The sequence below is a fragment of the Oculina patagonica genome, chromosome 2 (assembly GCF_052425735.1).
Source record: "Oculina patagonica isolate OP01 chromosome 2, crgOcupat, whole genome shotgun sequence".
Taxonomy (NCBI): Eukaryota; Metazoa; Cnidaria; class Anthozoa; order Scleractinia; family Oculinidae; genus Oculina; species Oculina patagonica.
The window spans coordinates 44,643,563-44,658,916 of NC_135759.1; the positions used below are offsets into that span (position 1 = coordinate 44,643,563).

A 15,354-nucleotide genomic window follows, 5' to 3' on the forward strand; every position below is an offset into this window, starting at 1 on the left:
GATTTTTTGTGACAAAGCTACGCTAGCAGCTCAGAAGAAATGACTCAAAGATTCAAGACATAATGTTTGCGCACCTATATGGTTGTTGGTATGGCAACTGTGTGTTTTTCGTTCCTATCAACCCTCTCCCTCCACCATCCCCAGATCATTCCAAGAAAGTGTGCATGTAAGAAGACAAGCGTAGGGAAATATAGCTAACTTTCAATTTATTCCAACCCAACCAAAAATATCCTGGCAAAATCGAAAACAAATCTACCAACTAGTTTGCAGCAGAAGGGCTTTTATAGGCGTATAAGGTAGCGTGATGTTTCCCCGTGAAATGCATTTACAGGGTGGTCGTTACGGGGTCCTTTTTAATTTCTACATCATGTGTGAGGTAAATTGGCCTTAAAAGACAGTTCAAACATTGCTGCTAGTCGACGTGTTTCGTACTTAATTGCATATCATTTGTCGAGACTCTGAATTGATTTCTATATAGATGGCTGAATAACAGCGAGTAACGGCTTAAGAAGTGGTCACCTTCAAAGCAGGGAACATTACAGTTTACGACCCACTTAGCTGAGATTGTAATTAAGACTCACATAATTATCTTTTTAATGCTTTTATTGATATTTTGCCCACAATATTGTTTTATTTTCTTCCTCATTCAAGGAAGAATTAGGTTTTAATTTAATCACCACCAATAAACAATCACAGGTTAGTTTAAGCTAGTTCTTTGACATTTCGCCGTTGATCCAGCTCAACAAGAATTTCACCTTGGCGTAGACCCCAAACTTCCCAGGACTGGCACATCCGTAGCCCCAGCTGGTGGCGCCATGAACATAGAACTTCCCACCAGTTTCACACACCATCGGTCCACCACTATCACCCTGACAGGAGTCTATTCCACCCTGATCCAGTCCTGCGCAGACCATAGAGTCGTGGATCTTTCCTGGGTAGGATTTATCACAGCGGGCGCGACTAACCACTGGAACTTGGACCTGCTGAAGATAGTCTGGAGTGGCGCCTCCGGAAGCAAGTCGGCCCCAGCCCGTGATCCAGCATTTGGTACCATCAGTTGGTGCAGGCACGACTTGGGGAAGACACACCAGATTGACGTGCCTAGATGACGGAAAAAAAACTTAGGATAAAATATTTTCTTTATAAAAAATATTCCCACTTCGAGTAAGGCACGGTGGTCTGATGGTTTGTTAGTGTGTTGGGCTCACGATCGAGAGGTTTGGAGTTCGAGCGCTGACAAGACTACGTTAGGTTAATATCAGCTGTAATATCAAAAGCGATTTGTCTTTAAATTTGTCCTTTTCATGCTTTTATCACACTCCCTATAAAGAACTTCTTTTAAAACCACCTTTGTGCAAGATTTTAGGGGTGAGACGCAGGGGTTGCTGAACCAACAAAAGATTCCAAATTTAAGAAAGTTACTAACCTGTTAAGCTGAGCTGGTTTTTCCAGTTTGAGTAAGGCGATGTCATGACTGTAGGTTGTCGGCTTGTGGTATGATGGGTGAGTGATCACTTTGCTTACTTTGATGTCCTGTTCAGTGCCAACATTGCTAACACGTCTGTGGGCGCCAAGTCTTGAAGAAAAAAAAAGTGAAGTTTATTGGTTAATTGTTCCATAATTGACTTAATGATTTTTCATTATTTATGCTTGATTCCAACTTTCGGTCAGTCGGTCAGTCAGTAAGTTAGTCCTTCAGTCGGTCAGGTATTCATTCACTTATTTATTAATTTCTTGATCGTTGCCGTTCAGTGTGAGCCATTTTCGAACAAGGTGGAGCTTTAGGCGGAAAGTATAAGTCTCTTTCTCGTCTTCCTCTTTTAGTCTTACAAATTTACAGTAACGCAATGCAGTAGTTATTGTGCCCTTAAATAAGAAAAGCTCACTTTGTTCGCTCAAATCAACTCTCACTTCAAAATTACATTTCACTATGACTTTCGCTTCTACCTGAGCTGTATAAGCAAATAAGTTATCCTTAATCTAAAATGACCGCCATATAGGAAAAAAAATCAACATCAATGGTCTTATCCAGCCACGCAGGCCAGACGTTTTAACATTGCAATTATCGTAATTGAGCCACGAGAAAAAAACTGGAAAGTAGTGACTAATTTAGCAGCCATATATATTTTATTACCAAAGTTATAGACGTGACAGATATACAGTATTTAAGAAGAAACTTCATTCATTAAGTTAAAAAATTCGTATTACCTTATGACGATAGAGCTGGGTGATTTTCCGCGGACACAGTGAGTCGCTGTGAGTATCCACTGAGGAGCTACCAAGGAACCTCCGCAGTAAGGGAAACCGGAAGTGGTACGTAACTGAACTTGCCACGGCCAATCACCATGTTTGGCATTGACACCACCAACAATCCTGGTATGTGGACGGATGCCGCAGGAGCCTAAGGGAAAAAGCTAGCATTCATTCATTTTGAATTAACATATCTAAGCTTACTGTGTATATGTCACCCTTGTTTTCATTGCAGCACCTTACCTAATCAATGTGTTACTCTAACCATTGCAATTTAAATACCGTTTGGCTATTATATTTTTAGATGCACAACGTGAGGAATGTTTAGTCTCTGTGTGCGTCCTATGATAACCCCATAATATAGTTTTAAGATAAAAATGAAACCTATCTCACACGTGTGATGCCATATAGATATTCTATGTTGGTATAGGGCGTTATGTTAGGTCTATTTGACTTTGTCTTCATGATGCAGAAACCACAATGATGATGATGAAGTGTGAATGATCGGATGAGGAACTACCTACCTGGTGGGGGTGGCGGACCAGATGTTGTTGGAGGTGGCGGAGTTACTGCAAAATGAAAACCACACAAGAGCAATTCAGTTTTAAAATTGTTATTATTTTTCTTTTCATCAGCGTCGGTCTCGTCCTGCATTCTACTTTATCTATCCTGAATCTCAATTGGCATTGTTATCAAAAAATCAGCTTCGCTTTCGGCGTTGTAAAAATGTTTTGTAAATTTGAAGTAGAGTAGAACATTCAGTTAGTGTTCTGGTTGTAGCTGCAACTGTCGTCATCCTTGTTCCAATGTGTCCCATCATAGCTCAGTTGGTATAGCATCCACGAAAGTCACCTGATTTTCAGGTGACCTTTGACTGGGATAATCATTTCTTTCCTTTTTTTCTTTCACATGTATTTATTTGTGGCTTGTTTGTTTGTTTGCTTGTTTTTAATTTGCACCAGCCAGTTGCTAATTTAACAGAAGAATCATCAAATAAGCATCCATTATATTTAGCGTAAGTTTAAGTAAGTAATTGTAGAAGTTAAAATAAGTTAGCAGTATTACAAAAGCAGGGCGATCTAAGTTGACGGGATATTTACTTACTGGAGGAACAACTCCCTGGAGCCAGCATTAAATCGTCTATCGCGATGTCACCTTGGTAACTACTTCCCGTTATTCCTTCAAACGTCACCTTAAATGATTAAAAAAAATAATGGACAACGTTAGCGTATTACATAAGCAATTAAGCCATTTAACATTCCTTAACACTAGGTAAAAAAATGCCTATTCCTCTCAAAAACCGCCATATAAGTGCCCTTAATCTCAACAATCAATCAGTATTGGAGGTTCAAATGTATTCACGATCGATCTTTGTTGGTCTGGTTAGGTAAGAATTCTTCCTTTTTTAGGATGAAATCTAAAGCTATCTGTTCTGGCCCGCGAGAATTATACAACTTGTCACCAAATGACCGAGATCAACGCTGAGTAATACAAGACATGTTTTTTACGCTTTCAGTACCACGGGCAGGGGGGGGGGGGGGAGGTGATTCCATTGTTTCCAGTTGTTTATTCGTAACCAACTCATCACTTCCAGTATGGCGTCACATGGGCAACGAGAAAGCGATTACCTCGGTTTGATCAGATGAGCGGGATTAATCGTGAGTACGCCGCAACAGAGGTTTAAAAAGGCTTAAGTTTAGTGGTCATATCGCTTGTATGATCTGTTTTTCGTTTTATGCGCCCGTAATCCTGTAATTTGGGTACCTTTTTTATTCTTGAACGGGACAGAATGTGGGACCGCTATTTTGCTTTCGGAAAAAGCAACGTCCATCAAAAACTTCCACCTTTTCTCCCAAATATTTTTCTCAAATCGGCTTCATAATAGATTTTACTCCTTGATTATTAACGTTTAATCTCTGTGTCGTTCTGTCGTTAGGGACGGACCATTTGAAATAACCGGAGGGGGGGGGGGGTGACTTTTACCAAAAAAAAAAATCCTGCAAGGGAAACTTGTCGGGGAAAAAAATCCTGCAAGCGGTTGTGCCTGAAAAAAAATTCGTGCAACGGAATTTCCTGTAAGTGTTGTATGATGGCATCTATTAACGTCCATCAGAATGCCTAAAATAGCGTTTCTGAGCTTCTGAAAAATTAAAATTTTCCCGGGGGAGCATGCCCCCGGACCCCTCTAATTTGTCATGTACCGGGAGAACAGCATCAGCTCAATCCTATCAACTATTTGGTTGCAAACACACCTGACCCAACCTAACAATCGCGTCCCATCATTAAACAGTTAATCAAAAGCACAAACAGTATTATTATTAACACTTTAAACTGCAATTTTGTCTGAAATTCTAAAGTTTAGCTGTCATCTTTTTCATCTTTTTTGTTGAGGGAACAGGGTAAAAATTTCTAATAAGGGGGGAGGATTATATTAAACAAGCACTACCTATCAAATCCCTTCAGCCCCTCTACCCCATAAAAAGTGAACGGTCCCTAAATGTCGCTTAATTCAGAGAACAAATCTGAGAAATGAAACAATAATACTATTTAATAATGATAATTGTTGCGTAAATCTTAGATGCGTTACAAAAAAAGACCTGTATCTTTGGGCGAAAAAAAAAAAATCGTGCAAAGCTTCTGCCCCCCCCCCCCCCCCCAAAAAAAAAAATTCCTGCAGACAAGTAGGCCTTCAAAAAAAATTTCTGCACCGAAAATTTTTTACCCCCCCTCCGGTTATTTCTAATGGTCCGTCCCTTAGCTAAACTTCAAATCTTTCCGTTTGAGTGCAAATGTATTATTTTCATCCAGAATATGTCAACAGCTCGATCGCTTCTTCGCGATCTTATGCAGAAATTATTTTTCCATATCTTGTTTTAGGCGCATTCATTGGCTTATTATGATGTACTTTTGTTGGTATCTGTGCAGTTCTGTTGTATTTTGTGGCTTTCCTTGGGGTGGTGGCTCTTAAATTTCATTGATTGCATACCTCCTGAAGAAAAAAAACTGAAAAAGAATAGCTTACAACACGGGGTATTTCGAGCCGAGCACCAATCCGGTTGCATTCGCTGACATCTCTGCGTCATCGACTTGAGTAAATGAAGGAAGGAAACGGAGGAAAATGCCACATTCTTAACTCGTTTCTTGATTGACGCTTTGTCCGCCTTCTTTAATATCACTGTTGCGAAGCGTGACGCCTTATGGGCAGTGCTGATTGAACCAACATTTTCCTTAGAGACACCCCCCCCACCCCCCCCCCCTCCCCGTCAAAGGGTATTTTTGATAAATTAATTTCAGATCATTTTTAAGCCAAGATATGGAAGAACATAGAAGTCTCGTTTTCATTTTAAGAAGAAAGTTTGAAATCCTTACTTACCGCATACATTCCCGATAGGTTTACAGTTACAGCCGCTTCCAGCCATTTGTTGCCTTTATTCCCACCTGCACTGAACACAGTTTTTCCATTTAAGATCACATTCAGTGTCCCCATGCTTGCACCATACATGTGGTAGTAGAACTTCATGCACATGTTCCCGCTGAATTGTAGCTTGGGGGTGTTCAGTTTAGCATTGTCACCTTGTCGTCTAGGACTTGATGTTTCAATGTACATGTAATATCCTGTAAAGAAAAATAGTTAGGAAATGTGTTTAACTGTTACACTTTATTTGGAATACGCTTATCTTTAACTGTTTTTAGATCGGGCTTTTCTCAATCTTCTTGTGTTGCAGGGCGAAAAAGCTTTAACAGTATCACAATTGTGTCGCAACAGTTGTGACAATGACTACAGAAAGTCCAGAAATCCGACAAATCGGATTCATTGTTTAAATCTGCAACAATATAATACATGAATACATGTCTGATGCACGCAAAACCAGGCAATGCAATCTCGGTATCTTGGATGGTATCATCCAGCCATGTTTCCGATAATGTGAGAACATCAATGGTTTTGTTATCCAAACCTTCCAGGCGTATGGAGTCGGTCTTTTGTTGAAGACTGCGGATATTTAAATGTGCAATCTTGAGTCCTCGAGTTCTTCTGATATCGACTAGACTCCGATAACCTGGATTGATTTCCACATCGCCAGCCAGGGCTAACAGGACAAATGCTAAGGAAGCATGTTGAAACAGCTTACAGGCAATATATCCCTTCTGAAAACCACTAACTTCTTTATCTCCGTTACGCCCGTGACGTTTCACTGGGGCATGAACTGCTTGAATTTCCACCTTGGAAGCCAACTGGGAGGCGAAACAGACATCCCTGACTTTGCATACCGTATGGATTGAAGGAATTTCCAGGATAGAACTGTTGAAGATTAGAAATAGGCAGAGGAATATGCCAATTTTTAAGGACAGAGAGTTTACGCGTCCGGCCGCCATTTTGTTCACACCTCATTCGTATATATTGTTCACACCTTAAACCTGTTCACACCTGTATATATGTTTATAAGTGTATAAATGGACTTATGGATCACTCTATGGAGTTACTAGCCAACAGGGACATTCATAGCTATAACACAAGGAATAAAGACATGCTTAGGCTACCTCATGTAACCAAAAAATTGGGGAAAGCAGAGAGTGTGTTATCACTCTCTGAAAGACTGGAATAACCTAGACAGAGACACCAGAAATGCACTTGATTTTGTTAATTTTAAGCGTAGTTTTCTAAGTAGGTTTTTTAGTTAATTCTTTCTTCTTCTTCTTCTTTTTTTTTTTTTTTAATTTCAAATTAGTTTTTAATAATAGTTTTTAATTCTTAGGTATTTTTCGTTTTATTTTATATAGTCTTATTAAGTATTTTTAATCTTAGTTAGGACCTTTCTGAAAACCACTGTTTAGTGAATGAAGGATTCCTAATAAAAGACTATTATTATTAAGAAGTTTGAATATTTTATACAAAACAGAATAATATAAAAATGCACTGAAAATTAGTCAAAATAAATTCCCTTAAATATTCTCTTTTTGCCTTTGAACTTTCTTCCATTTGGTTTATGTAAGGAAACACAGCTTTTTTATTCAGTTTTAATTTATGAGCAAAGACCAACCGAATTGAAAAAATACTTAACACAGTGATCTAAATAAAACGTTTTGGGTTGGTTTAGCCGATCAACATGTTCAACAAGCATTTGCCTTTCGGTTGAATTGGTTAAATTCTCCCAATTGGAGAGCTTTCCAAACAAAATTCAACAATACCAAATGAACTATACCCAGCCAACTTAACAAAAATGATTTATCTTACTGCTGCCTTACAGCTGGAAAACGTTTGACGTTTAACAAACTAGACCTGTCCCAATAAAACCCGTTCATTGCATATTCGCAATGTTGTTACAATTATAGTAACTATTTCCTGTTATATGAGTCATACTAAATGGAAATTGAGAAGAGCGATGTAGTAAAGGAAGATATTTCATACCATTTCCAGTGGTGTGGTCGGCGGATGGTCCTGTCTGATAAGACCCAGTGCCTCCCTTATTTCGCGTCCAGTCAAACTTATCATTGCTATCCTGAACAAATCCGCAAACGTCATTGTCAAAGTTGCAACTGACGACTGGAAAAAATGAGACAATTATTACAGTTGACACAATGTTTCGTTTCATTATATCTCTCGGATGTACAAGCTAATTAATTGCAAACACAGTTTGGATACAGGGGACCACGCAACGAAGAACAAAAGTACTTGGCTTGTCTAATTTTTCACTTATGCACTTGGACCAGCCTTGAAACAATCTGGTTTTAATTTATAGCACCCCTAATGATTTCGTTCTAATAAGACCGATATCCTGCATTATGGAGATATCCCTTAGCTTGCATTTCAACAAAGTACAATTTTTGGTGGCTTTGTGGTCATGCGCCGTCGTTATATATCGCTCGTTAAGTCAGCCATCTTGCATCCTCCACCTTGAATTTCAAACTTTTGGGGGCGGGGGTAAGTCAGAAAGTGACACAGATTGACATAAAATAAGGCTAAAATGCTCACGTGCACTAGCACTGGATTATGCTGAGGAAAACGGAAAAAATGAAGAACTTGGTCGACTATAATTTGTTTGCTGTAAATGGCATTAAGTTAGCTATTGAACCAATCAACTTCTTCCTACCTGCAGGTGGTGGGGCTGCTGTAGCAGGGGGAGACACAGTTGAACCTAAAGTTGCGGTGAAAATTAATTAACAGAAGTTTTACAGGGCCATAGTAAATTCCAAGTAGTTTGCATCTGAAACTCTTATAATTTATCGCTCTCTAACAACATTTTGTTTTTGCACCTGCAGGCAAATGAGACGTCACTTATTATCAACATAGATCAAGCTAAATTAGCTTTTCTCAAGAGCTAGACCTTCTATAGTTAATCCATATGACCGTTATTAACTTTAAGTTGATGATTAACTACGATTTAAAATTATCAGCATTGGAATTGTTTTAAAGGTAAGTGGATTTGTCAATAAGTTAGTCATTTTTAAATAAATTGTACAACTTGCAATAACTAACCACATCCTCCTCCTCCACCTCCTCCACCTCCGCCTATTTCCTCCAGCTTCACATTGTCAATAGCAGCATCTCCAGTATAACTGCTTCCTCGTATTCCTTCGAATATCAGCTGAAGAAATATTGCACAACTCAGTTAATGGAAAACTTCATTTTGTGAAACGTGGAAGTACGAAAATTGATCTACATAGCTCATTTTAAAGAATGTGACAAGGAATATATCTACAAAGAATAGAGTAACGAAATGATGGTCACATCATATTTATCAAAAGGCAGCTCCCAAAAACCTTTGCAATGCATATTGTTGAGCAATAATTGTTAGCACATGGCGGGTGCACTTATTCTCAAAACTTCTTGTGAAACTTCTTATTCTTGAAACTTCTTGTATACCGCAGTTTACGCCTGAGATTTTTTTGCCACTTAAAACTGAAAACGTATACAGAAAGAAACCCAGTATTTTGAATGCTTGATATTTAATCATAAGATTAACTCTTCATAACTGATATAATGAAGCACGAACACTCTGTTGATGCTTATTTTTACCTCTGAAGCTCCCGGTTCAGTTACGTCAACCGATGCTTGATTCCACTGGTTTCCTTGGTTACCTGACTTGGTAAATATTTTCTTTTGCCCAACGTACACGTTCAGTGTTCCCATCGTGTTGCCGTACATATGATAGCTGAAGGACAATCGCATTTTATTGTTGAATGACAAACCGCTTTTCATAAGCTTTGCATTGTCTCCTTGGACTCTTGGAGATGAAGTTTCGATGTACATATAGCTTCCTGCCAAACGTCAGAATGCAACGAAGAAAGGAAGGTAAGAATAAATATATTACTTTTCACTAAAGTTTATTTAAAGCAATGAAGCCTGAAAAAATGGTAGACACATTGGGTACAGACTATGTTAACAAGATTTCCGTGGCTAATTTACTTGTCACAGTATCATTGTAATTCATTGCATTTTACGATTCTTAAAAGGTAAATGAATTCTTACATTCAAGCAAACCAAACTCTGCCATTCTGTATATTTGAATATTCAGGTCAGCACAAAAAAATGTGAAACCCATGCTTACTCTCCTCATTTTACATACTCAATTTGACAATTTCTCTGCAGGATACATGTACTACAATATTGACACAATAACTAACCTTGTCCAGAGACATCTCCACTTGGTCCAGTGCTAGAAGAGGATGTTCCTCCTGACTTACGAGTCCAGTCAAACTTGTCGCTCGACGATTGACTGAAGCCGCACAGATCTTTATCGAAGGAGCATTCAAAAGCTGCCGGGAAAGTTTACAAGAATACAAGTTGTAAACCTTATCCACGATAGCCGCCATATTTGTTTTCTTTTAGTATGCAAATTAGACACGTGATCTCATACCATGCTTTTGTTGAAGTATTGCGGTAAAAAATATATATGTTGAAAGTTTTACGCTGTTCCTGCGCTTTTATAAAAAGAAAACAGCTTGCGAAGTTAACAAATCGAGTTATCGAGCAACGTTTTCAAACAAACTTGGCTTAAAAATGAAGTTATTATTCTATAACTCGACTGCCAAATGTGATTTTTGAACAGATAGTCCACTAGTTAGACGACGATTTTTCAAAAAGCGGCATCATTTCAATATTTATCCCCTGGTAGTCAATTTGCATTTGCATTTTAAAAATAAAACCATCATGGCGGCTGTCATGAATTTGTTCTATTGACATGAAATGTAGATAACTTTTTCATGCACAAAAAGGACGATAATAATAAGCCATTATTAATAAACCATTATTACACTGTTTGACAATGAAAAACTGCCTTGCGTCGCATGACTAACAGCATTTCAGCATTCAAAAGCACTGCGCATACTTTTGATTGGCTTTTTAATTTGTTCAACACTATCAGTGGCTAACGTAAAATAACGTGACTCGTCAGAAAAAATTCTGCAAGCCTTAAATTTTACATTATGGTATTGGTTACCTTATATCCTTAGATTTGACTAATTTCAACTTAAATTTTAAATCACAAGGCTTACGTAGTTTGCAAATATTTCCTTACCAATTTTCCCAGGAGTCGTTGGCACTGGGGGTGAGGGAGGCGGTGGTGGCGAACCTCCTATTAATGCAAAGGAAAGACAACTTTAAAGTCACGATGAAAAAAGTTCTTTTTATATTATTGAGTGGAGCGACAACGTCTGTTATCTTGCTTAACGGAAGTTTTTTGTTGTTGTTCTTTCCGCTAAATGATCATTATTTCCGTCGTAACTACTATAACTAAAATAAAAAAAAAACCTGGATCAATGCTCGTTCCTGAAATGTGGTATTTATGGCAAAAACTTAATTGAATAGTTTTAGCACAACGCAGCCTCTTTATTTTGAGGTTCTAAGCTCTAGAGTGGTTTTCCAAGGGAGTGTCATAAGACCGAAAGCAATTGTAAGTAATTACAAAGGCCAGCGCAACAAGCGTAAACGACACAATGAACCAATGAGAGCTCAATGCAAAACCAGTGCCTATCGTAAGGCAATTCTGATTCTGATTGCAGATGATTCGGTGCATTTTTTCAAACATTACTCAATGCATTCATACAAGTTGAAAAACAGTTTTGTGCAATGTGCTGTTATCTACCATAAGGTAGATATTATCTCAGCAAATCAGAAACAAGCTAATCACAGCTGTAATTTGTATAGTTTCCCATTAATGCTGCTTTTTTGGATAAAACAAACTGCCCTGAATAACCAACAATTTTAATATTAAAAAGTGGTTCCACACCTCCTCCTCCTCCGCCGCCGCCTATTCCTGTGTGCTGTTTGATCCAAGCTCGGAACTGTGTCACTCGTGCAAACACTGTGAAGAGTTGCCTTGCATTGCATTGTCCAGAGCCCCAACTGACGGCACCGTGTAGGGTGTATGTTTTCCCGTCTGCATTAAGGCACACATACGGACCTCCACTGTCACCATGGCAACCGCTTAAAATGGTGTTCTCAACGCCCGCGCACAACATTTGTGGAGTTAAACTGATTGAAACTAATGAAGGAAGAAAACAAATATGTACATCATAATGCTGTGAACAGATAAATATAGAAAAAATCGCCAGCTATACTCAATTTGTTTTAGTGCTTAATCTCGACATTTAAAATGCTTTCTAAACTACCCTCGCAGGATACATGCTCGATTACCTCCAGATGCTTGAATCTTCTGTTTGCACTTGTTGTTGTCGATGACTGGCATCATGGCCTGTTGTAAAATGTGGTATGAGCTTCCCGGGTGTTTGATCTTTCCCCAGCCTGACAAAGCAATTGCGTAGTATAAATATACGAGTATGTGTATTGTAAAGGTAAAGGTTTTAAATCCTACTAGAGATTTTAGCAGTGCAGGAATTCAAATTCCTTTTTTGAAACAGCTCAATATTCATTTAATATTTCGTCTTGTTACACTACTTATGCTGAATAAAAAGACGTTTCTTGCAAGCGAGCATCAAGTTCGAGTTTTCTAGTTGTTAGCATGACTAATTACCAGCGGACTAATGACTAACAGCTTCAATGAATGAGAAACTGCACGCTGAAAACAGGGGGCTTTAAGTAAAATTTACAGTGAAAACACGAAAACCGTGGGCACCTTCATTATACTTTGAAAAAGCAAATAGAGGAAAAATTTTAAAAATTATTCACGAAAAATAAACTGTTGACTCCATCTCTGTCCATTTGTTTATATTTCCAGAAGTTTGAGTTATCATTCGATAGTTTACTGGAGAAATTCACATGTACAAGATAGAGAAAAAGTGTTCACGGTTTTCTAGTTCACACTGTTTTGACCTTGATATAAAAGCTAGCGTGTACATATTTGCAGAAGTGGTCGTAAACAGTGCTTCATGCAAAGCTGCTAACCCGTAATGAAGCATCTCGATCCTGTAGGAACATCGGAGTCATGAGATGGTATGCAGATAGGATTCACCCGCTGAGAAAGCTTTACAGGACTGGCTAGTTCAATCAAGGCGATGTCACTGCTGAGTCGTGGATTGTTGTAATTCGGATGAGAGATGATTCGTTTAGCATCAACAACTTCCTCTGTACCCTCGTTTGTGTTCCGGTTATGGTCGCCAACAACTACTTTATAATTAGCAGCATTTCTACACAAAGGAGAAAGAAAATTATATGACATGGTGTGTTATGTGTCTATTAATTTATCTAAACTCACTATTTTATTATCTATTGTCCTTGTAGCTAACAAGCAATGTTTTAAATCCTCTCATAACTCCTGGAATACCCTTGCCTTTGGCTCACCCCAATAAAAATGCTCTTACTTTACTCTCGTGGTCCTTCGAGACACGTGTTTCCAGCACTAATACATACATACATACTAATGGTGTTTTGCATGAACATTTATAAAGTCGGTTTGAATGTGCAAACTTTGTGTATTAAATCGGGAACGAAATACAACTAATAGTGTAGTCGTGCACTTTAATTGATTGTAAAATTAAGAATATAACACTTGTAAAAAATAAAGATGTCGACAAAAATGAATGTCATGAACTGCATGTCTTTAAATAAAATTTTGTTCGCGATCAGGTATCTACCATATTACTGACATAGCAATAAAATATTAAAACGGTTACATGCAGATGGTAACAGAGATGCATATTATCACGATCAGTCATGCATTTATTTGTAATGTTCGTAGTTATAGGATCAAGAGCCACTAGTTTTACTGTCAAGCGTTACTCTTGCTAAATAGAGTTGATTATAATTATTATAATTATTTCATTCAAGCACTTACGAACTTCCTGAAACACAGTGGGCAGCGGTAACTACCCATGTAGAAGAAATCAACGACCCTCCACAAATGAAACGACCAAAACGTTGCAAGGCAATCTGTAAAATAAACAACGTCAAATTCTTAATACTACACTGCATAAATAAAAAAATGGGTTTATGTGATATAATTATGTTATGTATATATATGACGCGTTGGCACAAAATCGGATGCGTGAATCCGATCCACACATTTGACAGGTCCACCGCCATTCTTGCTTGTCATGAACACTTTGAGCTACGCTTGGCAGATTAAAAAACTTCTTTAACGCATAAAGTTAGGTCAACAGGCAGGACAGGACAGTTTTTACCGCATGAAATAATTGTATGGTAACGCCAGGTTGACAGCCTGAAGTAAAGAGGAAATATGGAAGGTCATGGAAGAGATAGAGATAGATGAGGTAGGGCACAACAAGGCAAGTTTCAAAGCGGGCTTGCGCGTTGTTACTGTAATGCTAACTATTGTCATCTGTACCCTACCTGCCATGGCCAAGCCCCTGGCTTTGCATCCTGGCCTCCTATCACACGTGACTGTGCGATGGGAGTACTGCCGCAAGGCAGTTGTTGTCCTGCAATGAAAAGAGAGAAATTTCAATTACCCTCAACTATTAAAGTAGTAGAGACCCTACATATGGGAAGAAACGTTTATATGTATTTGGGCTTTAACGTTCGTTCCAGAAGAAAAAAAAAACCTTCCAAAGAATGGCAAGCTGCGTTAGCGGTGCTAAGTTAAGACAGTTAATACTGATTGTTGGGGATTGCGCTTTGACGCGGAGCGGAAAAAAAGAGTGAAGGATAATAAAAGGCAATAAAAAAGGAAACGATGTTCCTTTTATCCGAGGAAAACAAACTAACGAAAATATTAACATTAGTATACACTAGAAAATCAGCTTTTATGAGATTTTTTTCTTTTCATATCTATGACAACTTTGCGCGATTAATTCACGTAAAGGGACTTAAGGCAACCGATATCGTTACACAACTGAACAATACAATACATTACTTTTTTTAGCGTGGTCAGAACACTTAGCTAAAAAGCTAGTTTGCAGGTTCGCCACCAAAATAAGAATTAAATAGAAAAATAAAAACTTTTTGGAAGTGTAAAAATAAGCTAAGCTATTATTAAAAATGAATACGATTTAAAATATTTATGGTTACGGTATTTGTGTAATTAAGTATAAAATATAAAAATTGTAAAAGTAGCAAAGAGTAAAAATAGCAAAATTGTCACACATCTTGCTAACAGTCCCCAAGATTCAATGTTCGTAAATTGTTCTTCAAAAACCACTTATGTTTTTATCTTCCTTGATTCATCTGGTAAAGAATCCCACATGGTAGATGCAGTGTATCTACAGCATCGTAAGCCGTAACAAAACGTAACTACGCGATTTTTGTAAGAGTTTAAAAAATAAAACCTTCCCTTACCTGTGACAGTGCTTGCTAGTAGCAGTAACACCAGCAATATCATCTTGAGACGATCAAAGATGAATGTGAAAACTCTCTCTGTTAGGGCCGTATTTATGCTAGAGGATGTGAAGTAAGGCTCAGTCCATTAACAGATTAATTGTTCACTTTGCAAATAACAAATGGAACATTGCTAGAACACCCGCCCAAATATTTTCATTCCTAATTGTTGTTAACAAAAGCAAGGAATGGGAACGTTCTCCAAAATCAATAAGTTTGCTGAACTCTTAATTGAACCTGAAAACCATTTTCCAGATGCAACCAACATATAAGCTAAACAGCCGCTGGTTGAATCAAACAAATAGGAAGAGGTTCTTTTGTAATGAATGGAGTTGATGCTAAACAATTGTTGTAAAACTACTACAGTCTCTTTT

The 15,354-nt window shown here is 38.0% G+C and overlaps 1 protein-coding gene and 1 long non-coding RNA gene across 3 annotated transcripts; one reads left to right on the forward strand and one right to left on the reverse strand.

Annotated features, from left to right (window-relative positions):
- Positions 1-173: 173 nt before the first annotated feature.
- Positions 174-850, forward strand: LOC144644846 (uncharacterized). Its single transcript, XR_013569202.1, has 2 exons — positions 174-397; positions 456-850. It is a non-coding gene; the product is annotated as an uncharacterized LOC144644846 (long non-coding RNA).
- Positions 591-15,032, reverse strand: LOC144644777 (transmembrane protease serine 9-like). 2 transcript variants are annotated; one of them, XM_078504308.1, is made up of 18 exons: positions 14,942-15,032; positions 13,997-14,085; positions 13,482-13,576; positions 12,593-12,834; positions 11,885-11,992; positions 11,478-11,732; positions 10,767-10,820; positions 9,874-10,005; positions 9,266-9,507; positions 8,726-8,834; positions 8,340-8,384; positions 7,658-7,792; positions 5,624-5,865; positions 3,355-3,442; positions 2,775-2,819; positions 2,209-2,401; positions 1,427-1,576; positions 591-1,101 (listed from the first exon to the last, which is right to left on the reverse strand). In XM_078504308.1, the coding sequence occupies exons 1-18, from the start codon at positions 14,982-14,984 to the stop codon at positions 708-710; spliced, it is 2,661 nt and encodes an 886-aa protein (XP_078360434.1). In that variant the 5' UTR covers positions 14,985-15,032; the 3' UTR covers positions 591-707. The 2 variants fall into 2 exon arrangements, with proteins under 2 accessions (XP_078360434.1, XP_078360433.1); XM_078504307.1 differs by having other exon boundaries at positions 10,767-10,825; positions 11,477-11,732.
- Positions 15,033-15,354: the final 322 nt, after the last annotated feature.